The 25,414-nt window shown below is 32.5% G+C and overlaps 5 protein-coding genes across 5 annotated transcripts; 3 read left to right on the plus strand and 2 right to left on the minus strand.

Moving 5' to 3' along the window:
• The first annotated feature begins 1,840 nt into the window (after positions 1-1,840).
• Positions 1,841-4,129, plus strand: LOC101212248. The gene is made up of 2 exons (XM_004147211.3): positions 1,841-2,644; positions 3,739-4,129. Exons 1-2 carry the CDS (start codon positions 2,041-2,043, stop codon positions 3,930-3,932), a joined length of 798 nt encoding a protein of 265 aa, XP_004147259.2. The 5' UTR covers positions 1,841-2,040; the 3' UTR covers positions 3,933-4,129.
• A 1,146-nt stretch (positions 4,130-5,275) lies between these two features.
• LOC116402564 (homeobox-leucine zipper protein HAT4-like) lies at positions 5,276-7,064 on the minus strand. Its single transcript, XM_031882038.1, has one exon. The coding sequence runs from the start codon at positions 6,761-6,763 to the stop codon at positions 6,404-6,406; it is 360 nt and encodes a 119-aa protein (XP_031737898.1). The 5' UTR covers positions 6,764-7,064; the 3' UTR covers positions 5,276-6,403.
• A 1,116-nt stretch (positions 7,065-8,180) lies between these two features.
• LOC101212007 (palmitoyl-protein thioesterase 1) lies at positions 8,181-13,043 on the plus strand. The gene is made up of 12 exons (XM_011652084.2): positions 8,181-8,485; positions 10,606-10,690; positions 10,951-11,002; positions 11,101-11,121; positions 11,207-11,260; positions 11,463-11,513; positions 11,624-11,686; positions 11,809-11,874; positions 12,003-12,041; positions 12,226-12,348; positions 12,471-12,563; positions 12,706-13,043. Exons 1-12 carry the CDS (start codon positions 8,389-8,391, stop codon positions 12,847-12,849), a joined length of 888 nt encoding a protein of 295 aa, XP_011650386.1. The 5' UTR covers positions 8,181-8,388; the 3' UTR covers positions 12,850-13,043.
• Positions 13,044-13,062: 19 nt separating this feature from the next.
• LOC101222975 (putative dual specificity protein phosphatase DSP8) lies at positions 13,063-16,902 on the minus strand. The gene is made up of 7 exons (XM_004147173.3): positions 16,576-16,902; positions 16,092-16,348; positions 15,858-15,980; positions 14,542-14,635; positions 14,284-14,366; positions 14,102-14,191; positions 13,063-13,636 (listed from the first exon to the last, which is right to left on the minus strand). The coding sequence occupies exons 2-7, from the start codon at positions 16,314-16,316 to the stop codon at positions 13,247-13,249; spliced, it is 1,005 nt and encodes a 334-aa protein (XP_004147221.1). The 5' UTR covers positions 16,317-16,348; positions 16,576-16,902; the 3' UTR covers positions 13,063-13,246.
• Positions 16,903-21,345: 4,443 nt separating this feature from the next.
• LOC105434780 (uncharacterized protein DDB_G0284459) lies at positions 21,346-23,578 on the plus strand. The gene is made up of 2 exons (XM_011652085.2): positions 21,346-23,172; positions 23,279-23,578. The coding sequence occupies exon 1, from the start codon at positions 21,450-21,452 to the stop codon at positions 23,130-23,132; it is 1,683 nt and encodes a 560-aa protein (XP_011650387.1). The 5' UTR covers positions 21,346-21,449; the 3' UTR covers positions 23,133-23,172; positions 23,279-23,578.
• The last annotated feature ends 1,836 nt before the right edge of the window (positions 23,579-25,414 follow it).

Below are 25,414 nucleotides of genomic sequence, written 5' to 3' on the forward strand. Positions count from 1 at the left end.
TTTGAATACAATTTTTGGTTACGAATGTTTTATGGTGCGAACAGTTTAAACAAATGCAAAAAATATTATCACATTTTTCATTTTGTATTAACAAAAAAAAAACAATAATTTCATTTACATAAAAAAGAAAAATGTATCTTTTCTCATATTGGGGTTAACCTACAAATAAAAAAAATTACATAAATGTAAAAGAATACAATTTTTTTTTTGTCACAATCATTCCCACATAATCTTTCCACTAAATAATACTTATCCCAAACAAGTATTATAATAATCTCCCATAATCATTTCACTTAATCCTTCCTCCAAACAAGAATTATAAATAATCCTTCTCCCAAACAAGGATTATAAAAATCTTTTCCTCTACTTAATCCTCATTTTTTTCTTATTCCTTTTCCTTCTTATTCATTTCCTTCCCTCAAACGGCCCTTAAAATTTATCTCGATCATTTTAAAAGTTAGAATTTTATTTATAAAAAAACTTCATCAAACAATCTCTATAGTTTGATAAACTAAACTCTAACATTCTTGTAGAGGTAAGTATTGGGAGGGAATTTACAATTTAACCTTCTTTTTTGGGTGAAGTTTTGTAATAGAAAACAAATTAAGGTTGGGTAAGTTTCATCTATGCCCAAAGTCAATGTGAATGAAATGCAAAAATTAATCAACAAAAAGGAGAAATGCCATTTGATATTATAGCTTAAGGCAATGTTAATGTGCTAAAAAAAATACATATATTATTTTAAAAACTAATTTTCAAATATAGCAAGAATGAACAAAAAAAATATTTACAAAATATATCATTAATATAATATAAAAGTTTGATATATTGATAAAAAAAAAAAAAAAAAAAAAAAAAAAAAAAACATAGGACATGAAGGGTTAAGTATTGAGCAAATGGTAGGGTAAGACTTCACTATCTCTTTCAATTCCCCAAACTAAATTCTCTTCCCATTAGCTAAAGACTTTAGTCTTTGGACCAAGTCTTCCTTTTTTATTAAAGTTTTCCTTTTTCTTTTTACCCGTGAAAACTAATATAATTCTATTGGCATACAAATGTGTTATCATATTTTAAATTTTATTATATTTTGGTCTATAAACTTTGAATGGTTTAAATAAAATATTAATTGCTTTTCAACAACTTTAACAGTCTATTTGGTCCGACTCTCAAACCAAATTTCACACATTAACTATACACTCTTGTCCATGGCTAAACTTTGGACAAGTTTTTCCAAGAAGACTATTTTTACTAAATAAAATAAACCTTTTTTTAAAGAAAAAGTTTAATATTTTTTAATAAATTAAACATAAGTTGTTTGATATACATATATTTTTTAATTTTTTAGAATATTTGGATGTTAACTAATTATATATAAAGATATGTTTGGATTTGTGTTAATCCTAATTATATAAATTTGAACTTCTCATTTAGTACTTCTGTCTTAAAAGGAACTCAATATAAAAAATCATAACTTGATTGGTTGATGTATGCCTAAATTGACTTAGTACATACAACAATAACATATCCATATTTTAATATTTGAGTTCACTCATTTATTAAATACATTCCCACATTCTTCATTTGGGTTCATATTAAATTATTTGTTTGTTTTCCTAAACTTTAAAGACATATTATTATATATCAATTCAATCTCTCTTGGAAAAGGGCATAAAGAGATAATTGGACATAAAAATCATCTAAACTTTCATTGAAGTAATTTGTTAAATTATTGAACCTTGGAGGGCTAAAAAGATAATTTAACATAAAAATCATCTAAACTATACAAACTTAACTCCTAAGTCAAATATTTATGTTCCAAAAGAAAATTCTCAATTTACTTCTCCCTAAAAAGAACCCAAAAAGAAAAGAAAGAAAAAGAAAAGAAAGAAAAAGAAGAAGAAGAAGAAGAAGAAGGCTATCCACATTCAACACCAATAATCTATGTATATATAGTACCTCTCTAAATCTTGCTTTCCCTTAAAGAATTTTAATAAAACACTCTTCTCTGTTTCATTTCTTTTACTCTCAATCTCTCCCACCATGAAAAGAATCTCAATCCTTTCCTTCTTCTTCTTCTTTCTCATCTCTCCCATTTCCACTAATTCCCAGTTTCCTTCTTCATCAACAACTCATTGCAACCATGGTTGCCCCAAAATCCAATTCCCTTTTGATTTCAACCTTTCCTGTTCATCAAACACCACGAGAATCCACTTCAAAACCTATGATTCTCTTTCAATCAAATCCATTTCCTATGATCAAAAAAGACTTGATCTTCTTGACCTAAACCGTTGCGTTCACGCTGCTTTTCTCAACCTAGACCTCTCCCTCACCCCGTTTCGTTACTTCTACGTTGTCAAAGATTACTTGTATCTTAACTGCACAACCAGATTGGTATCATCCTCTTCGACATCGATACCGTGTCTGAGTCGAGACGGGGAGTACTATGTGTACGTTGTGAAGCCACCATTGATGGGAAGTGGTATACCAAGATTTTGCAAGGAAGTTAAGAGAGTGAAGATCCCATTTGAGTATAGTCCTTATCTTGATGATGGTTCTTTCGGACTTGCCTTAACTTGGGGTTTTGATGATCAAACTAAAACAAAGTCCCAAATTGAGTGTTTCTTTAAAGCAACAAGTTTTCAAGGTAACATTACATTCTTTCCTTCTCTTTGTCACTAAGGAAAAAGGAAAAGCTAAAACAAGAATCTTTTCATGTTCATTGAGTACTTATTATCATAATTCATTCAATCAACTTTTGATCATCTCATGGCTCTCTTTCTCTTATAGCCCTTTAGAAAACGAACTTTATTGCTATTTAGTCCCTTAGATTTTTTAAAATTAAAACCTGTACTTAGCATGAATTTATCAAAATGAAGATTGGTTATCTCGAAGAGTAAATATTTTTAAAAGAACTTTTTTTCTTTCTCGATATAAAGTATTTCTTGAAAACCCCTTTAATAATACAAAATTGACAAACAGTATACTTAGAGAATAATTAAAACATACTTAAAGGACCACTCTATAAATCTATTTTTTACAAACACCTTTTTTGTAAAGCAATTTTTAAATAGTCCCCTATGTCACTTGCAATCATACCAGTGTTAATTTATTTGCAAATTGCTATTTCTTTCTTTATAATCATATTATCAAGAAACGACTTTGAATTTGCTATTTCTTTCTTTATAATCATATTATCAAGAAACGACTTTGAACATTCAAAGTCCAAAATTTGGAAAATTCTGAACACATGAACAGTCACATGTCTTTTTCTTTCTTAATTATTTCGATAATTATAATTTCAATTTCTTATATTATACGTTTGATCGATATCTACAAAGTCTCGAGATTGAGACAAATGTTTAGTGATTATTACCGTTAAATTTCATTATCAAGGAAAATTATACAAAATAAAATCCTAATTTGATGTTGATATGCCTACTGTGCCACAGTGTCACCAAATTAGAAAAAAAATGGCTTTCTTTTGTATCATTAATTTACATATCCAATTAATGTTTTGCTTGGCTTTAATTTTTTAAGTAAACTTAAGAATTTTTGTCCTAAGTTTATATATATACATATAGAAATAAAATATTGAAAACTAAATTTAGGATTTTTAAAGGTTGTATTTATTATAAAACTATTTTCAAGAGCTATTAAAACAAATATAATATGTTATATATTGACCATGACTTTGATCCATAGAATAAATGATATTAATAACAATTATGTTTTGTGCAGTGGTAGGCATTAGCTTGCTTGTGGCAATGGTGGCAATGGTGGCAATGGTGGCAATATTAACAATGGTGATGATGAAGAAGAAATATTATGAGTCAAAAAATAAAAATTATTCAAAGGAAGAAGGTGAGAAAAAGATGTTTGAACATTATTCATATGAACCACTCAAAACTGCTTCAAATGACCCATTACTTTGAGCCTATTTTGGTTTTTTTTTTTTCTTTTTATTATTAATATAATCTTTTGATTTCTATAGTTGGAGATGTATTTTTAGTTCATGTACAATGTTCAACTTTACTTTTTGTATTTTTAATAAATCTTAAAACAGTTCTTATAGTGTATTGATTTTATTACTATATATATATTGAATGACTCGACTTGCAATTTGGCATCATCCTCTTGTGTTGTTGTAATAATAAAAAATTAATTGAGATAGTAAAAAAGAAATGCAACGTTTAGAAAAAAAAATATGTCAATTATAGCTAAACTAAACTGTTTTTTTTACACCTAATCCAAATATCAAGTAATCAAATTTGTAACTTTTCTTTAATATTTTAAATATAGAAGTTGTCATAATAAGATTTCTTCTCGTAAGACTCTTCTTGAAAAGTCGTTCAAACAATTTTTACCGACCTATCTTGGATGGGATCACCACCAATATTTTCTTGAAAAATTATTGTTTTTGTCGTTGTTGATAGTAATATTTTCAAAAAATTTCAAATCTTAGATATTCTTAATTTTTTTTCATTATTTGGTATAGATTTCTCATGACGTGATTTCTCCTACCAATTTCTTAATTCGAAGGTCGTGAATTCTAGTGAATGAGTGCAACGCTAGTCCAATTTCCCCCAAACTCTTCACTCATTTTCTTAACCTTCAACTTCAAGCAAGATTTCTTAATCCAATTCTTCACCAATTTTCAAACTCCCACGAAGTTCTAGAATCAATTCAAAGAACGAATCAAATCAGAGATTAAAAGGCGAAAAACCCACTCAGGTATTTCATCGAACACCTTCTCCACAAGCACCAACACCAATACAAATCACACATTGATCTTGTTGGCTCCTCCGCCTCAGATCAACAAGCATCAAGACTATCACGAACCTGATATCCTCTGTTGTGGATGCAATCGGCCGATGATGTTGATCGGAGTTGAGAACTCGACTCTTTGCTACATTTGCAATGCAGCGCCATCGACGTGTGGGTTGGATTGTACGTTGTCACCGACCAAAATTTTAAAAAATGTAACCTTCAACCCAACCCATAAAAAAGCTCAATCCAACCCAACCCTTACAATTTGGGTTGGATAGTTCGTATTGTCAAGTTATTTGAACACCCTTAGTATTATATCATATAGTGTTTTGCAGAAAGTGGTAACATGATGTTCATTTCAAATGCGATATTGAGGTTTGTTAACATTACATGTGTCTGTGTTTTTTAATGGTTTGTAAAGAATGATTTTTTTTTTCGAAATTGTGATAGAACTCCATTATAAGATTGTGGTGGGAGGGCACTTGCAATCCCAATTAGACCATTATTGTTAATTTGAAAGAACATCCTAATTGAACATTTTGTGATGTAATACACATTTTTGTTCATGGATGTCACACCTCGCTCTGCACACGTTTTTACTTGTCATGCGAGATGCTTTGAGTATCTTTGACGCGTTAAATGCTAAAAACATCCAACTTGAGGTTCTTAATCTTTGCTTAGTCGTTTGACTTTTTAAACTTAACCTTTAGGCGATATAAACACTTAGTGTATTTGGGAGATATGGGGAATTATGATTGAGTCTAAAGCTCTATACCTGTTTGGGCCTCGGTTTACCATAAATGGGGATTGGGGTTATCCTAATCTCTCATATTCCCTCTCTTTCCCTCTATAACCCGTCTCATAAACCCCTTAAACCCTTCTTCCATTCCAACTGTAATCCTTCGAAATGATCATCTGTAATTTGTCCGCTATTCTGATGGGTTTCCTTCTCTATTACTCGTATTGATTTCCTTCTCTATTACTCGTATTCCTAGTTTCGTTTACCTCCCCATTTTCTTTTCCCCTCTGTTGAAACCCTTTTGCATTTCGTTGATGGCTGCGTTTGCAGGTTGCCTCTAAAACGGATCTCTTCGTCTCTGTGGTTTCATTGGCCCGTTAGTCACACCCGCTGCCTCCGAAACCAAATCCTTCCTCTCTATGTTTCGATTAAGGGCTTTGCTGTAACAATTAGATGTTCGACTTCCCCTTGCCACTCCGATGATGTCTTGCCGCTTCGATTTGGCTCTTTTTCGATTTTGCCAATCCTTCCTCTCTATGTTTCGATTAAGGGCTTCATGTGACAGATGCTACCATGTGTTGAACGAAAGAGTTCGCATCGGTGGAGCATGGCACGGGTGGCGCTCTTTTGGAAAGGTTAGTGTAGTTGATGATGAACACGAAAATTGTTTGTACTCTGATTCCTTCTTTCAAATTTGCACATTGGTTTCCATTTTTTCACATTTGCATTAATTTTCACATTTGCACTAAGACGTTGGAACCAAACTTCGACTTGTCTCGGCCGGAGACCCAACTGTATCGCCAACTCCAACGTTTGCTCTTGCAAAAATTTACTATAACACCCCATCAATTTTCCCACAAATATAGCCCTTTGTTTTTCCCCAGAAAACCTTCCATACTAACAAAAACAAACCATTCGAAGACTTACGGGATTGAGACTATCATGTTCTTCAGAGCTTTCTTTCAAAACGGCCGACTGATCTTCAGTAAACCGAAACCTTTTTCGACAAGTTCCACCATCTTTTTCATCACTTATCCTTCTCGAACAAGCTCCATCCCCATCCACATCTTCATCGTTCATCTCATGTTCAATCCATTTCCCATACACACTCGACCCCGTACTGCTAGGCTTCGACATCCTCGCCTCCTCTTCATAATCCGCCGTCGACGGCGCCATCCGATTCACTTCGATGCTTCTGAGAAGCGATCTCCCTGTTTCCGATGTCCGATCAGCAAAAAGTTCAACACCTGATTCCATAAATTTCAAAAACCCCTATATAAATTTTTTTTCTTTAAAAAAATCCCGATTGGCGATGCTATGTTAGAGAAATCGAACCTGAAGAAGCATCATTAGTCCCAGAATTGAGATGTAGAGGAGGAGAATTGACGGTCAATCCAAAATTTAAGCTGATGGTGTTTTGAAGGGATCATGGTTTTGGATTGTGATGAATTTGAAGAAAGAATTTGAAGAAAGAATTTGAAGTAAGAATTTGAAGAAGAAGAAGGGAGAGAGTTGTGGTTGAAGAAAAAGGGGAGAAAAGGGGGTTTGTATAGAAAGAAATAAAGAAATGGGGAATTGAATATAATTGTTATTTCCTCCATTTTACATGCAAAGTCGATACTTAATTCTCAAGCTTTAGTTCCTGATAATTTAATTTACGTATGATCTGAAATTTGTGATCGTTATCGTAAAAGTCTCCTCAAAATTAAGTGTTTGGTTTTAGTACTAATGGCTTGATTAGAATGGAGTAGTGATTTTTTTTTTTTTTCTTTTTTATAAGTTTGTTGATCGACCTAAAAAAGAAAAATGAAAAAGAAAGACTAACCATAGTTGAGAATGTGGTTAAAGAATTAAACCATGGTTAAAGGTGAGTGTGATATTTAATTTACGATTGAATTTATTTAACGTAAAAAATAACTTCATCGTAAGATCATGGTGGGAGTTGCTTGCAATCTCAATTGAATCATCCTTAATTTAATAAATATTGCTATATCTAGTGATTTGATATCTTAGTAGTTGGATGTTCTTCCTTGTATTACTAAAAAAAGTATCTTAGATATCCTATATTTGTTACCTAATGTTACAAAACCAACTCAACAAAATCATCATAATTAATAACAGCAGAAAGTCAACAATTAATTTATAAATGAATGAATGATAATGAACATTTTTGTGTGGGTTTAAGTATCAAATTTAATGATTGTTATAGGTTTAATGGCATCAAGTTTATTAAGAGAAGTGGGCCACATTGCCATTTCCCATTGTCACCCATTTTAATGCAAACATAATGCTATAACAAACTCAATCTTAAAAGCTGAGTTTTTCCACCTCTTATTCATTTAAAAATTTTGTCTTCTTGTTTACATATTCTTAATTATTCTTTATTATCTGTTTTTTCCTTCTCGGATTGTCAAAGTAAGACCGAATCATCAATGTCGTAAAAGAGATGAGAGGAGATCGATGTTGGGTGTTGTCAATGAAATAAAGAGAAAACTGAGAGAGAGCGAGAGACCAATAATCTACTATAACCGAAGTTCCATTTTGATAATTTCACACTAAGGTAAAACATAAGCAAAATATAATATTTGATGCCAAATTTGGGTGATGATGCGGACCAATAAATGCTCACACCACACACCACACCTTTTTAACAATCAACCATAAAGACCCACTAATTGCCAGCAACAATCCTTCTCCAATTCCCAAAACCCCAAGTCTCCTTTTCAGACCATCTTGTGTGAAACCCCTTTATTTGTCTCACAAAATCTTGGGGAAAAGGATGAAATTCATACGCCATTACTGGAATTTTCTCAACTTCTTACTCATTTCTATAAATTTCTCTCCTTTTCTCTTCTCCTTCTTCTTCTTCCTCAATAATCCCCATGGCTGCTTTTCCCTCTTTAATCCCCCTTCTCTCTTTGGCTCTGGTTTTTGCTTCGATTCCGATTTCTCTTTCACTACCCTTCGTTGTACTCCATGGTAAGAACTTATTTATTTTGAAACCCCTTTCTTTTCTTAAGCTTTTTTTGTCGACGTTTCTTTCACTTGCTCTGATGGGTTTTTTGTTTCTTAACTCTATAATTCTTAGTTTGATTTTTTATTCTTGATTCTTGATTCTGTATTTGGGATGCTTTTGTGGCTGGCTTTACTGTTTGAATGCTAGTTTCTTGTTGTTGAAGTTCCCTGGAATTCAGTGAGGATCATTGTTTTGTTTATTCACGTCGGAGAAATGGAGAGACCTGACGAACTTTAAAGAATAGGATGTTACTTAATCGTGCAACTTTGTGTTTGTATAATATGAAATCATAGTCCATAAAATCCAAATGAATATTAGCATTTGACTCGAGAACGTTGATCCCAATTGAGTATTATAAGAACATGTCAAAGATTTTTACCTTGTAAAAAGAGATAGAGACATGCCACAATCTTTAATGAGTGTTTGAGTCAAAGGTGAAGTGAGTTATTATAACTAACGCACGACAATCCGAATTATTCAACTCATATATATTATATGAGTTGTGTTGGATTAGTTTAAAATGTGGATTAGTTTGGATAAAAAATTTTGGTTTTTTTGTTGGGTCTTAGGTTTAGAATTGAAAATTTTTGTTCAATCCAAATTAATAATATATATTTTTTATTATTTATTTAAAAAAGTTAAAGTTGGAAGTATTTTGTTAAATGATCATGTACGAAGTTAAAAGATCCTATGAAAAGTTAATTGATTATGTAAGAAGTAAATAATCATTTAAAGGTAGAAAACTAAATGATCGTGTAAGAGGGATAAATGATCGTTGGGTTGAAAATTAAAAAAAAAAACTCAATCCAACCCGACAACCCAATCCAACACAACCAAAAAACAATACAACCCGACAATTTTTCAATTAATTTATGAAATATATATGAATTCCTCTTTTCATTGTTAATTGATTTTGAGATGGAACTTCGTACTTGTTTAATATGTTGGTGGTCAATGGTAGGGAGGTAAGTCCAACCTAAATAACCTGACAACTCGAACTACCCAACTCATATATATTACATGGATTGGGTTAGATTAGTTTATAATGTGGGTTGATTTGAATTGAATTTTTTGGTTTTTTCTGTTGGGTCTTCAGTTGGGGTTGAGAAGTTTGGTTTAACCCAACTCAAATTAATAATATATATCTTTTTATTATTTATTTAATAAAATAAAGTTATGAGTATTTTGTTAAGCGATCTTGGGTTAATTCAGGTTGTCAATCCAACCAACCCAAAAATATGGGTTGGATTGAAAATGTCTCCTAACTCAACCCATTTACACCCCTAGTAAATGGTGATAAATTATTTGATTGCTTCCTCTACAAGAAAAGCTACCATGGATATATATATATACCCATTTATGAAACTTCAGTTGATGTCGACGTTGTTGTCGTAAAGTTTCTTTTGTTCATTGTATACTTGCCTTTTGCTTTTTCTAAAGTAGAGGAAAAGTTTTGGTTAGTTATACAAGTTAGATATAAACATTAACATGTTTTATTGAGAGATTTTAAAGCAAAGTTGACATTAGAAAATTTTTATTTTATTGTTCGTCACATCAACATGATTGTGTTTCAAATCCAATGGTGGAGTTTACCAAAATCATAAAATTATTTAGAAAAGCAAAATCACAGAATGAGTAGAAGGTACTCTTTGTAGTCTATAAAGCATTGACACATCAACTAGTATGTATATTTTCGTCATACCAACTCTGTTCAAGGTTGGATTATTGTTGTTTGGGTGAGTTGCTGTTAACCTGCCTTGACCATCATACATAAATCATTCGATATATATTAAAGATGAGAACATAGTTTACAATTCGTATTAGTTAGATGTAAGAATCAATGCACAAACAATATCTTCAATCACCATTGGCATGAGACATTCTGTTTGAAAGTCTGAATACCATTGTCAAACAATTGCTAAAGGCTTGTTGTCTTTGAGAAAAACGCACCATAAGCTCATAAGATTAGCTCCACTGTTCCTGCAAACCAAAGAAATAACGTTATCCTTTTTCCGGTCATATAAAACACTTGAAGAGTTCTATTGATATGTTTTTGATGAACTTCTTTTTCTACTCATGGCAGGTATAGGAGATCAATGCTCACATCAAGGAGTTAAAAACTTCACTCAACTACTTAGTAACTATTCTGGTGTTGAAGGATATTGCCTGTATGTTTACATAATACCCATCTTCCCATTCTTCCCATCTTGATTTTCCAAGTAATCTTTAGATTAATTGTATTGTGGGATCATGAAGCTAAATAGAATAAAGTTGATTTGAATATGATCATTTTAAGTGAAACAAGTTACCGAATATTATATCAATTCAAAGCACTTTTTATCTTTAAAATAGTTCTCCCAAATCCAACCTTAATGAGCTTAAAGAAACTTAAGTTTTACTGAAGAATAATGATTTTCAATTCTACCAGTGAAGTTGGGAATGGAGCGTGGGATTCTTGGTTTATGCCTCTTGAGAAACAAGTAAGACCTTATTAAAACTTATCATTAGAGGTCGTCCCATTATAAATTAAATATACTATACTCAACTTGAATTAACTGAAGTTTTCTCCTACTTTCAGGCTGGAATAATTTGTGACAAGGTGCAAAAATCGTCATGGCTACTTTATTCACTTCATCTCTTAAAAGTACCTTAATGTTGAATGGTTTGGTATGAAAAAAATGCAGGTGAAGAAAATGGAGGAGTTGAAAGAAGGTTACAATATGGTTGGTCTCTCCCAGGTAATTTATCAGAACTACATCTTTACAAACTTGAATCCAATGTGATATCATCTTTGCCATTTATTATGTACCAACAATGCCAATAGAACGAGGATAGGTCGTAATAACTATATAAACTTTTGAAAGTGATATCATCTTATACACTGCGATTCTTGCACACTTCCGCAAAAGGATTTTATAAATTTTCTGTTTGGCTGAACAGGGTAACTTGGTCGGCCGAGGAGTCATCGAGTTATGCAACGGAGGACCACCAGTGAGATCCTGATTAAGATCTTTTCTAGTCCTTTGATAATGTTAGAAAACTTCGTTACTATCTCTATGTATCTCCCCATTGCTCATGTTCTTGTCTTGTTCTGTCTAAAGGTTAAGAACTATATATCTTTAGGAGGCCCTCATGCTGGTATTGCTTCTGTTCCTCTTTGTGGTGTAAGTTCTGAATTTACCTTTCATTCTTCAGTTTCTGCATCTTTTCTGTACACAAACATACCTAAGTCTCAATACTTTCCAATTTGTATGGTCCTTGTTTAAATGGGTTTTGGCTTCTGCAGTCAGCTATTTTCTGCCGCCTTGCAGACGAACTCATTAAGTCAGAGATCTACAGCGATTACGTTCAAGTACATCTCTGACCACCTATAACTTTTCCTTTTCTTTTCATTTTTGACATGTCTTATTAGATTCAACTCTGTTTTCAATTTTGACCATTCAGCTCTAAACATGTTTTATCCTCTGTTGACTGTCACAGGATCATCTAGCTCCGAGCGGTTATATCAAATTACCAAACGTGAGCACTATTTTCTAAAAAATTTCCTCAACTAATCCTGCCGATCACAAACCTTCATTTTTGCGGCTGCAATTTTGCTTTTTGTCACTTGAAACTTGTACACTTTATCTTCTTGTTTCCTTACTGACATCGGTTTCTCATCCCAACATGGAGCTTAAAGTAACTCATTAGCTTTTACTTTCAGGCTATCCCTAAGTATTTGGAGAAATGTAAGTTTCTACCAAAGCTCAATAATGAACTCCCACAAGCGAAAAATTCAACGTATAAGGAAAGATTCAGTAGCCTACAAAACTTGATACTAATTATGGTAGGTGTGAAAAGGCTTGAGTTTCATGTCAAAAACGTCCCAAAACTATGTTCCCTGTGGCTACATGAAAATTCAGCTAATCAATATCTCCTATTCTTATGTAATCTTTTTCAATTGTCCAGTTTGAGCATGACACTGTTTTGGTCCCCAAGGAAACCTCCCTGTTTGGTTACTACTCGGATCGTGCTTTGAATTCAACTATACCTGCACAACAGGTAAGGGGAAGTTCCTTAACAGGCCATGGTTTAGCCAAGCTAACCCACATGGCAATAGCTTCACCTTACAACACATGGTTTTTGTAAACATCTATAGTACTTCTGACGAGCTAAGTATGATAACTTCTACTGATTTCTGCAGACAAAACTCTACACTGAGGACTGGATTGGTCTGAAAACCTTGGATGAAGCTGGAAGAGTGAAATACATAAGTGTTGCTGGAGATCATGTTAAAATTTCTAACAGTGACATGAGAAAGTATGTGATACCATACTTGCAAGGATAAAGAATCAGTCGGATGGGTGGATCTGGGAAAGTTAATGAACACCACAATATTGATTAAATATGAGCACAGCAGTAAAGAAAAGAGCAAGATAGTTAACAAAACAAAGTTCTTTGAATCCTAATGAACTATGCAAGCCTATTTTACAAATATATACAGAAATTATAAAAGAATAGATCCATCCCTATGTATTCCAAGAGAGGTGCCAATGTTCAATGAAGAGAGTTAAATTTATGAAATATGAGAATTGCATTAACACATTCAGAATGAAAGCATTTTGGACAATATAATCTCACTTATAGGTACATATTAACAATTTCAATTCTGCCTGGTACATATTTTGTTATATTTTATCATATATATGAGATAAGTACAGAAAACTTGTGACCTCTGAGTTGGTTTAATAGACATGGATGTCCACGCTGAACCCTTCCAAATGAGTAGCACTAAGTGAACAGCCCTTCCCGACACCTAGATCATCTCCTGAAATCTTCTGGCTATGGTGTTTTGCTCGATAGCTGAGCCACAAACAAGAGATTCTTGTGAGTGCTGCCTGACCAGCAACACGAACCCTGCAGACTACACTTAAATCTGCCCAGATATCACCCATGTCACTTTGGATGATACTTTGGTCATATCCATCCAGATCGGATTCTTTTACAACAACTACAGAACTATCATCAAATGCAATAAGATCATGCAACGATCCTGATACTTCCTTTCGTGTATCATCTATGTGGCAGAAGGAAACATCCTTCTGCACAACCAGGTGGTAGAATTCCAGAACAGCCTGCAATAAGACACCGCCAATTAAGATGCACACTCTAAGAATTGTCATTAAGTCCAAACTGGGATAAAAGTAATTCAAAGTGGGTATGAAATATGGCATGCACATGCACATGCAAATGCAGCCAGGGAGTATATGTGCTTCATTTAGGTCGATGTCTGGCTCAAACTGACATCGGTTTCAAAATACCATCCCCCCACCCACAAAAAACAAAAAAGACTAGAAACGAATTTGAAGACCAATGTGACTGCTCAATGAAAATTAATAAAACTGAACAACTAGTCGGGCCAATATCATCAAAATTTTCAGCTTTTTTGGTTTAAACTTACAGCCAGTAAGATGACTGCCATCTAAACTGTTCATCCTCAGGGATAGAAGAAAAAAGTTCACTCATTAAACCGCAGAATCCATCATAATGAAAAGCCTCAGGAAGTTAACAAGCCATAAGGTAGAGAAGCTTAAGAATACCTGCCACTGTGATGCTGCTAAAAGCACCCTTGGCCTGATTGATTTTACATGCTTGTAAGCTTCATCTGGCGTCATTTGCTTGTATTGCACCTGTACACCAACACAAAGCCTCAGAAAAACAAAGCCTCTTTAATTTATAAACTGAAGAAAACAAGTTGTTTTGTGTGTGTTCAATGACTTACCAAATAGCAGATAACAACAGTTGTGCTACGCCCTCGTCCAGCTTTACAATGAACATATGTAGTCTGTCCAAGTGATGCATTTTCTTTGATAGCAGCATAAGATCAAAAAATGAAATTATTCAATCAGGAAAAGTTGGACACCATAAACTTGAATGTTGCACATATTTTCATTTGGTGAACATCCCTTTCACTAAGCAATAAAATAGAAATGAGCAACCAGAGGGTGGAAGCTGAACGAGTTTAGTAGAAGACGCGTACTGTGGATGAAATTTACAGCAAGGCAAATGTCACTCAATAGAGGTGCAAAGCAATAGTCTCTAGTCGGAATGGTCAGATGATCAATTTCATGATCCTGCAGTAGTAAAAAGGCAAAAATCATTCTTAAACAAATTTAAGTCACGTGTAGATATGGGAGAAAACCTACAATAATCGAGTCAGCTGACACAGCCTCATATCAGATCAGATGATTATTTACACTTCAATTTTCCATCATAGCTCAAATTCAAACACCTTCTTATAAGTAAGGATATGGCATTGGAAGTCTCTCAAATGCCATCTCATACGTCCTTCTGACACCTTGTTGCTCTGGCAATGTGGAAGAGAGGTGGGAAGGTTTTAGATTGCTGAAGCAAAGGTGGCAATGTTTCGAACAAAGATGCTGAGGAAAACTACTTGCTCTCTGAGCTAACCAAGTGAAGTTAAAAAGGTGCAAATTTTAACTACTTATGTAATCTTCCTTCCTCAACCAAGAAATATGAAGAGAGGCCTAAATGAGGGTTTCAGAATTAGGAAGGATAATTTTCATCTCTCTAGTTTGGAATTTACAAATATGTCACTATCTAGTATCTTCCTTACATTGTTAGGTAACAAGACCCTTTTACATTAAGTCTGACCTACTAACATGACATTTAACTTTGTTATCTAGTTTCAGACAACTGTTCAACGTTAGGTGAAAATCACTGTGCTTAACCAAGATGGGTATGTTGATGCGTACTTACCTTGTTTGTATCTCCATGTTTCCTTGGGACACAACCCTATAGCATCCTCTTTCAAGATCCTCCGTTCGAGAAGGTTCAAAAGAGACATTCCTATGGGAGGAAATTTTCTTTTGAAGGGAGGAACAGATGCCGTGACTCAATTGGTGTTTGAGTCAGATTCACTTCACTTTCCTCCCCTTTTTCTAAATCCCACTGATATTAAGAGGTCCCTTGAAGATGTTTGAGGCACATTGAGAATTGGGAAGGCATCAAAGAAGGGGGTGGAGTGCATTTACTTAATTGAAAGACACTATCTATGCCAAGCAAGGAAGAGGATTAGACGAAGGGAATCTTAACTGTAAGAAATAGCCTCAGCCAAGTGGCAGGAAGTTTTTGCCAATAGAAATAGGCTTGTTATATCCAAACAAATAGGATCCCGTATTAGTTTCTAGCACTTAGCAGCACCTTCTGACATCCATAGAAGGCACTTTCCTTCCGCCTCCCTCACTCTCATAGTTTCACTTAACACATCTCTAGAGAATCTATCACTAACAAAATGCATTTAGTACAATACAAGCACATTCAAAAGACACTTACACGATATAAAGTTGAGGGAACCAAAGTCTCATATGGCTCGTTTAGTGTTATCACTCCTCGAACGCCAGCCTCCTTCAAATGAGGAACATCAGCAGGGAATGGAACAGCACCTAACAATATAAACTGAAAAGAAAAAAAATGACATTACAACGCATATCACTTGCACTCCGATAATAATGCGTTCTTTTGTCATCTGGGATTAGGGAAGAAATTGACAAGATCAACAATATATACCTCATCAACCTTGTCCCACCAACGAAACTCCGTCTGAAGCTTATTTCTGAAAACATTATAAAGCAAAGTGGGATAGAAAAGTACACGAGCCCCAACTCCAACAACGATCCTTTTCACATCAGACCTAACAATGCTCTGACTCTCCAAATTACTAACAATAACACCCGAATATCCCTCTTCCCCACTCTGCAACTCTCCTTCCTCCTTCAGTTCCTCAATATACATAGCCTCAAATAAAAAAAGCCCCAAAAATCGAACTACAATAAACAAAAAAGAATAACCAAAGAACAACAATTATCTCGAATACATAAACAAATAGACAAAATTTCAACCGACAAACATGATTATACACAAACAATTAACACCCACATCGTGAAAACCTAACATTCATTCCTAAACAAAAACCCCATTAATTGAAAAAAAATTGAAAAAAAAAAATCGGAGAAGATCTCGATGGAAGAAATACAGAGAACGAAATTCTCACAGAAGTCGCCACCGTCCCGGTATCCAGAAAAGAAGAAACCAACAGAAGGTGCGATTGGTGAAGAGGAATAACAAGGATCGAATTGGGGGGGAAAAGGAAATTGAGAAAAAATGATGGAAATACTTCAAATACGGAACCCTAGAATTTGGTTTGGGGATTGAAAAGGTAGCATGGATTGGATTCTACTCCAACCATTTTGCTTAAACATTGAATGAAACCGATTGATGAGAGAGAAAATTAAAGGTAGAGAGAGAGAGAGAGAGAGGAAGAACTCCGGCAAATGCTCTAAGGAGAATCGACGAATTTGGTTCGAAATGGTAATGTTAAAGTAACTTGACGGTCAGAAATGTTGTGTCCCAGCGAATTTATATAGGGCCACGTGTATGCATGTCCTTTTGCATTCCTCGAATTATAACTCACAGTCTGTCACTTTAAATTTTGAATTATGAAATCCTATAGATTGAATGACAATTCACAATATTACATTACATTAATAGTCGATATTGTACCAACCAATCAAAATGGACTTTTTCTTTTTCTTTTTCTTTTTCTTTTTTAATCTTAACAAATAAGAAAATTAATTTTATTTTATTAACCCATTACAAGTTATAGCCTCATCAACTCATCCAGGATGATCTTCCCATTAAACCTCATCTCATCCTAAGTTTTGTTGGATTGTTGGATTAGATTACATTAATTTTTTTTCTATTTTGGTTAGGGCTTGAATTGAGTTTTTTAGATTATCCAGTTTTCTAACACTCTAGACATCGTTAAAAGTTTATCAACGTCTAAGTGTATCATTAATAAAACATGAAATCTTACTTATATGTATGTAAGTTCAATTTACTAATTATATACATTTCGATAGCTTTTGGTGGAGGTTAATTGTTTATATAAAAAATTAACCAATTCAAATGTATTACTATACAATTCTTATTTAATTATAGATATAGCGATTATTCAATATTCCTTTTTTGTAAGGACTAAATTGAGAATTTTAGATTAAAAGATAGGAATTTTATTTATATATATATATAAAAGTGAAAGATGGAGGACTAAAGTTTCGACTTTAGAAAAGATGATATACATTAAATTCTCTTTAAACAAATCTCACTTTGTAATCATTTTAATAGTTACTCGTATTTTTTTTAATATCTAGATTTTGTAATGTAAAATAAGATAAAACTATATATATTCATTAATTCATCTAAAGTCAACGCTAATGTAATAATATTGACAAAACCATGCATGTTTAAATATTTTGACGATGAAATAAAAGTTAAGAACGATGATGATTATTCTTATCTTTTAAACTTCAAATTTGTTGACATTTTGATCTTTAAATATTGAAATTGTGATTTATTTTATCTACCCATCGATCGTTTAAGATATGAAATTTCAAAATTTTACATCAAAATGTATGACTTCAACAAATAAAAATTAGTAGTCATGACAAGGAAACATTGTTTAGTCCATTTAGCGGTTTGTACTATTGGGTTTTGTACTAATAGTATTTAATATGTGCTCACTTTTAGTTAATTATTATTAAAATTTTGTTATTATATAGTTTTTAGGATAAGAACAAACAAATCCGCCAAAACCATGCACGATAATGACACAAAGTTATTGTTATCATAAGTTTAATTTCACATATGCCAAAATAAACCTAATTACAGGATATGTACTATCAATTTTGATACTAAAAGTTTGATTCCCCTCGTCTCACATTTTGTCAAAAAGAACTAATTTCACGAACACGTTTGTTATCATGGATATATATATTGATAATGGTATCACCCAATGACATTGATGGATTTTTTTTGTAAATGAATAAAATGATTAGTATTAATAATTATATGTTGTTTTTACTTATAAACTAAGGTCACGTTTACTTCAAGGTAGGTGTCATTCGATAACGGTAATCTCAAAAGTATACCTTATTTGATTATGTTGTTATTTACAAGTGTTTTGTAAACAGGCTTACAATCAAGAAACACAATTTGATCGTGAAGACCAAGGATAATCAATGTAATTATGTTAGAAAATACACATGGATTACTAATCGTGAAGACCAAGGATAATCAATGTAATTATGTTAGAAAATACACATGGATCTACTAAGAGATATCATTTTCACTCTTAATCATTTCATTTTTTCCAAGTCCTCTACAACTTACTTGAAGGAGTGACCAAATTCCAAATAGATTTATCTTGAAATTAAATTCTCTGAAACTGCAACTGAAAAATAACCTATTTTTAGTCATATTTGGCTCAATTGATCTATCTTCATGAAAGTTGTAGACAATCCAATAAGCTTTCCAACTATATCAAATGGTGCTTCTAATTTCTCATCTACACTTCGGGCTACTAAAAAAACTAGAGATGTCTCATATTCATGCACAGATACAGTAAATTGTCTTCTCCATCAATTTTCCTTCAACTTAACATCAAATTTAGTTCAAGCATGCTTCATAAACTTTGTTAGAATTCGAGTTAGCTTTCAAACATGATAGGCCTCAACTTGTGAAACTAATTGCAGTCAACAAAAACATCAGAAGTGTGCTATGTGAACCAAGAACTGTGATGACTGAACTCTTCTCTTGAAATTCCCTGCCTTTTCCACCTCTAATCTCTCTAAAACCTTCTTCCTCTTCTTCACTCTGTTTGGCTCTGAAATTTGGATGGAAAAACGATGGGTATGAAGTTAGCAGTGGATGAGTTTCTTAACCTCTTCTCTCTCCCCTTTCTTCTTTCTTTCCTTTTCTCCTTTATTTAATTTTTCTATTCCATTCCTTTTTTCTTTATTAAATATAACTAACACTAATCCACTTCTCTTTTCCTTTCCTATAATTTACTTCAAATATATAAACTCCAAGTATAAGCTTTACTTTTGCTATTTTCCTATCACAAAGCATAACAAACTTTACTTTTTATTCTTTGAAATGGACATAGATTCAAGGAAAGTCTTGAGTTTACAAAAATGGCACCCAAAACGGCCGAGAAATAGTCAATGTTAAAAATGACTAAATTTTGGTAGGGTTAAAAAGTCCTCATATACATTTGTGTGTGTGTATTTGAGTACAATATTGTGCAAAACAAACAGAATAATAAAACCCTATAGCTAAGCTTTCTTTCTTCCTTTCATCAACTAAGGTTGGATTCTCCAAATGCATTTGATGCTTTTCATTAAAAAAAATACTAATAATAAGTGGATAGAAAAAGCCGTGACGTAATTGGGTTGTTTGATTTATTCAATATAAATTTTCAAATTAAAGAATCGAAAAAATTGATCCACATGTATCAAATCAAATAAATCGATTCCTTTTATACTCCCTATTTGATAAGGTTCAAATTAAAATTAAAAAAAAAAAACATATATGTTGACCTAAAAATTAAAAATATATAATATATAAGAATGAATTTCTAGATTTAACTAGTTGAATACAAAAGTGTTTGGAAAAAGAAAGATCAATTAAGTTAAAAGAACTGCAACATCAAATATGAATTAAATCACTTTAACCTAAACATATCAATTATCATTTTAAAAAGATTCATATGGTTACTTACGTTAAATATTATTAAACACGTGAAAGAAAGAAAAGAAAAGAAAAGAAAGAGGTATGTGTGATGTTTAAGAAGAGGCTAAGTAGGGTTTTCAAATGCATCAAAGTATTATGCAAAAGAAATTTAATTTTTATATATATGAAGAAAAATAGAATAAAAGAAATAAATATAAAACATATATTGAGCTTCCCATTAAAAAGCTTAGCGTAAGCAGTCCAAAAGAAGAATCCTGACCATTTCTACGCAACCCATTTGCTCTTCCCTTTTTCTCTATTGCCATTTGTGTCCTCATCTTTAATTCCCAATTATACTCTCTCTTTTTTTTTTTTTCTTTCTTATTTCTTATCTTTCATTTTTTCTAAGTTCAATTTAGTCTGCCTTCAGCCTTCAACATTGAGGAGTACAAATCAACCGTTGGATGGTTAGTTTTAATTAATTTTTGTTTTATTTTCTAAATGACTATTTAGATTTTTCTCAAATCGTTGTTGACTGGGTTTCTTCTATTCTTTAAGTGACCGTTTTTGGTTCGATTGGATCTCACTTTTAATGTTAATTATCATTGAACTAAATTCATTTGTTAACTAACGAGTGATTGAACCTCTAACATTTTGGCTGGTTAACACATTAATGCTTAATTAATAAAATGGTGTGATTTTTAAAAATAAATTCATCGGTAATTTCTTGTATTTTTTTGTTTTTTTTTTTTTTCATTTTTAGTTTGTAGACTTTTAAATGTCTAATTTTAGACTTTTAAATTACAACAACACTTAATATGTATTCCTTGTAAATGAATTCTCAACAAAATTGGTTCAATAACAATAATAATTTTCATGCCAAAAAAATATTATTATTATTATGTGAACAAGTTTCCAAAATATGCTAATGGATTAAAAATTTGAAAGAATTTAAGTATTGAATGTAGGTAGATTATAATTAAATATTTCAAAATACATTAACTAACCAAAATCTATTTTCAATTAATGTTAAATCAGTCCTCTTACTTGTTTTTCTTATTGTAGATTTTTATTTAGTGGGTGTACCTTAAGTTTGAAGTTTGATTATGATTATACAAATTTTTATTAGGAATTGATAAATACGATCTAATATGTATTTATTTTTCCTAAAATATTAGAGAGAAGGGTAGATTAGTCAATTGCTAAGGAACCGTTAAAAAGCAGTTCAAAAAGGCAAAGCTTCAAATTGTTCTTTGTTCTTCTCTTTAACTCCTTTTTCCTTCGCCATTAAGTCTTCACCCTCACCTTCATCCCTCCATTTTTTCCCACTTCAATTCATTCCTAAACCCTTCATCAATGGCGGAATCAGATGTTCTCACACCACCGCAAAATCACTCTACTCCCTCTCCAAGTAAGTTCAATACTCATTTATTGTACAAACTTATAACCGCCATTTTCTTTCTTCTCATTCTCCCTTTAGTCCCTTCCCAAGCCCCTGAGTTTGTTAATCAAACTTTACTCACCAGAAGCTGGGAGCTTCTCCACCTTCTTTTCGTCGGAATCGCTGTTTCTTATGGCCTTTTTAGCCGTAGAAGCGATGAAAAAGAAGATGAAATTAGTGTTTCTAAGTTTGATAATGTTCAATCTTATGTTTCTGGTTTGCTTCATGTTTCCTCTGTTTTTGATGATGAACCTGAAACTCCTTCTGCTAATGATGATGAAAATAAGGTCCAAACATGGAATAATCGGTATTTTAGAAATGAATCTGTTGTTGTTGCTGAAGAACGTCCTGTGGATAATGAGCAGAGAGTTAGGAGTGAGAAACCTTTGCTTCTCCCTGTTCGTAGTTTGAAATCTCGTGTTGTTGTAGATGATGAGTTTAGATCTAAGAAGAGAGTGAGTTCTAGAAGGTTATTGAGTAATTTGAAGAGGAGTTCGAATGTGGAGTTTGGAGGAGTGAATAACCTCGATGAAATTGACGATAAGTTGAATGAGAATTTCGTTCTTCCATCTCCGGTTCCATGGCGGTCGAGATCAGGGAGGATGGAGAAGCAAGAAGAAGCTGATAATCCTTCCATGGAGGACTCCGAATCGAATCGGATCGGTTCTAGGTCTCCTAAGCCTCAAACTTCAAAATCTTCCCGAGCCAGTGCCATTCCTCAGAGACTATCTCCCTCTCCCTCTCCATCTCCAAGGAAACCATCTCCTTCCCATAACGTGTCACCAGAATTACAGGCCAAGAGTGCAGAGGATTTGGTGAGGAAGAAGAGCTTCTACCGCTCTCCGCCTCCACCGCCACCCCCACCCCCGCCACGTGTTCGAAGAACTTCCTCGATGAAACCAAGCTCATGGGTGAACGAGGATGATGTACCTCATCAAAAGGAATTGAGAAGAAGCTACACTAGCAAGCCCAGAACCATAACTCGTGATACGGGAGATGATACTGATATGATGATTGGAGCTAATTCTAGCGGCGAAACACAACCTAGACATTATGTTGATGGTCTATCAATGGGAAAATCTGTTAGAACAATTAGGGCTGGCGAAGCTGTGAATGAACCACCAAGAAGAGGGAGAGAATTTAGTGTGAATGATCAATTGAAGGGGAAGACGATGATGAATGAGAATACCCATGTCCAAGATTTTGAAGAAAACCCCCTTGAGTCTCCAGATGAAGATAAAGAAGAATTAGTTGAAAAGCTAACAATGGACACCGACGTTGACGAAGACGACGACGATGACATGGAAAGCGAGGTAGAAGGGAATAGCATGGTGGGGAAGTTTATCAGGGAAGACAATGGAGAACCTTTTGATGTGAAACGGAGAAATAGAGAGGACGAAAGAGGTTCGAGTAATGAAGAAGAAGAAGAAGAAGAAGCAGGAAGCTCTAGTAATATTGGCAATGATGGAGGACCGGATGTAGATAAGAAGGCTGATGAGTTCATTGCCAAATTCAGAGAGCAGATAAGGCTTCAAAGGATTGAATCATTCAAAAGATCAAGTGGACAAATACGTAAAAACACTACAAAGCAAAGTTGAAGATGAAAGATTATGTATCATATAATACCCCTTCTCTTCAGTAAGTTCATCAAAATTTGAACTCCAAATCATTCAACTGACATTATAGAGTCATTTTCTAATTCTAACACTTTTTTTTTACATGATTTTCTTCTTTGATCACCAAGTTTCAATTCTCTGGAAAGTGTTTCATCTCCTCCAAAAAATTCATCCTCTGGATTTATATGATTAGATGATTCTGTATTTCATCAGGCATCATCCTATTAATATGTTTGTTGATCTACAGTTGAAACAACAACAAGGCTAATTATGACTTCAGTTGTGTATGTAATGTGTTTGAAAGTTTTTTTCTTTTCTTATTTGGCTGTTCAATTAGATGGAATAGTTTGTTTCACTTTATCAACTATATATATAAACTTTTGGGTTAGAAAGTTATAGTGGTCAATGTCAAATATTCTTTATCCTTTTTTCTTGGATTTATTTTCTTTCTCTTTTCTCCAAATGTAATTTTTGAAAAGTTTAAATTCGATGCTTTTAATGACTTATTAAAAATTGAAACGTATAGCTAAAAATATACAAATCAAAACAAACTTATCACAAATGGAGTAAAATAAGTATAGTCAAGGCATGTTTGAGAATATTTTTTTAAGAGGAATTGCTGTCATAAACTCACTTTAGATAATAAAAGTGAATCAATTTAAATATGTTTGATTTGAGTGTTCTTTTCTAAAATGTTATGAATCATTGGGTGGGCCAAGCCCAAAGGAACATTAACAAACACCCAGACCACAACCCAAATCAAGTAATATTTGGGCCCATCAAACCTGAGAGAGAGAAAGCCCTAATGAATTGAGCCTTTTAGATATGCCCATTGTATTAATTTCTTTTTAAATACTTTTTAAGTTCAATTTCATTACATATCATTGAGTTTATATTCTTTTTTAGTTCAATAAATGTGAAAAAATTTCATCATCAATCAACATTAAGGTAACAAACGTTTCTCTACTCAGCTGTGCAATTAGATAAGTTTAAAATTAAATATAAGATTGTTATTTGTGTTTCATCATGACAATCATATTTCTTGGTTCGATAGCCATTTCAATTTTTTGTTTATGTTTTTTTCTATTTTAAATTCTGTTTTTAAGTTGTTTATTAAAAATAGAAAGTGTATACGTTTCATAAACTGGTTTTATTTTCTGTTTTTAAGACCAAAATGTATTATTTTGAAAGTTTTCTTTTTTCATTTTCAATTTTTGCATCTTGTTTAAAAATTAAAAATTGAATCAATTACCTATTTTTTTAAAATTGTAGTTTGTGCTTTTTATAGCTTTATATTTAATCAAAATGTACTACCCACACATATTTCGTGTTCATAACATAATTCAAAACTAAATTAGGTTAATTGTTTGGATTTTTAATTCTAAAGATTAAGAATCAAGAAAAAATCTTTTTCTTCTCAAGAATTTAACTAAAAGTTCACAACTATTGTTGGAAGAAAACTAACACAATTTTCAAAAACTGAATGAAAATTTTGCAAATTTCAATATATTTTCAAAACTATGGGGTTTGAAACATTGGTTCATGTTTCCTTCTTACACTTCAAAAAGACAAACCTAGTAAACCTAATCTATAGTAATAATAACAATAATAATAATCTTTCTTCTTTGTCACAAAAGTAAAATTTAGATGAAAAAAAATCCCCTAAAATATGGAGTATTGTTCAACAATTAACAATGTGTTTTTGTTTTTGGATTAGTCTTCCTTTTCATTATTAAAAATGATTATGCAGAGCCAATCATACAAATCTTGAACCAAACACTAATCCCTCAATTTTTGGTTGCTTTGTCCCAATCAATACACAATTCAATGATGAGATTCATTAACAATTAAGCTTTTTACAAAAACAAAAAAAAAATTCCTATGTGTGTTTGGTTCATTCATTGTATTTATCTAAAATCAAAAGAAAAAGAATAAAGTTAAGAGATTCAAATATTCACAATGTTGCACATATGGTTTAATATTTACATGTTTTGGAGATTTGTGTTTGTTTGATGTATAAAATTTCAAAAGTGTGATAAATTTTGTGTCTAATAAATCTCTGAACTTTCAATTTTGTGTTTAATAGATTCTTCACAGGTTTTTTATATTAAATATGTAATCGAACTTCATGTCTACAGAGTAACCTTTATTTATGTGCGGAGTAAATTGATGAATTTTAAAGTTTTAAAAAGTGAAGATGCATTTCATAACCATTTGATTTGATTTTTTATATATATAATTAAACGTATAAACATTATTCAACT

The sequence above is a fragment of the Cucumis sativus genome, chromosome 3, assembly GCF_000004075.3.
Source record: "Cucumis sativus cultivar 9930 chromosome 3, Cucumber_9930_V3, whole genome shotgun sequence".
Taxonomy (NCBI): domain Eukaryota; kingdom Viridiplantae; phylum Streptophyta; class Magnoliopsida; order Cucurbitales; family Cucurbitaceae; genus Cucumis; species Cucumis sativus.

Bases quoted from the DNA above. Each gene is read 5' to 3' on its own strand.
- LOC101212248 (XM_004147211.3), top strand. From the start codon at position 2,041: ATGAAAAGAATCTCAATCCTTTCCTTCTTCTTCTTCTTTCTCATCTCT. The intron at 2,645-3,738 runs GTAACATTACAT...TGTTTTGTGCAG, and splicing joins TAAAGCAACAAGTTTTCAAG to TGGTAGGCATTAGCTTGCTT.
- LOC116402564 (XM_031882038.1), bottom strand. From the start codon at position 6,763: ATGGAATCAGGTGTTGAACTTTTTGCTGATCGGACATCGGAAACAGGG.
- LOC101212007 (XM_011652084.2), top strand. From the start codon at position 8,389: ATGGCTGCTTTTCCCTCTTTAATCCCCCTTCTCTCTTTGGCTCTGGTT. The intron at 11,875-12,002 runs GTACATCTCTGA...TGACTGTCACAG, and splicing joins TCTACAGCGATTACGTTCAA to GATCATCTAGCTCCGAGCGG. The intron at 12,042-12,225 runs GTGAGCACTATT...TTTTACTTTCAG, and splicing joins GTTATATCAAATTACCAAAC to GCTATCCCTAAGTATTTGGA.
- LOC101222975 (XM_004147173.3), bottom strand. From the start codon at position 16,316: ATGTATATTGAGGAACTGAAGGAGGAAGGAGAGTTGCAGAGTGGGGAA. The intron at 15,981-16,091 runs GTATATATTGTT...TTTTCTTTTCAG, and splicing joins GGTGGGACAAGGTTGATGAG to TTTATATTGTTAGGTGCTGT. The intron at 14,367-14,541 runs GTACGCGTCTTC...CTGCTATCAAAG, and splicing joins TGCTGTAAATTTCATCCACA to AAAATGCATCACTTGGACAG.
- LOC105434780 (XM_011652085.2), top strand. From the start codon at position 21,450: ATGGCGGAATCAGATGTTCTCACACCACCGCAAAATCACTCTACTCCC.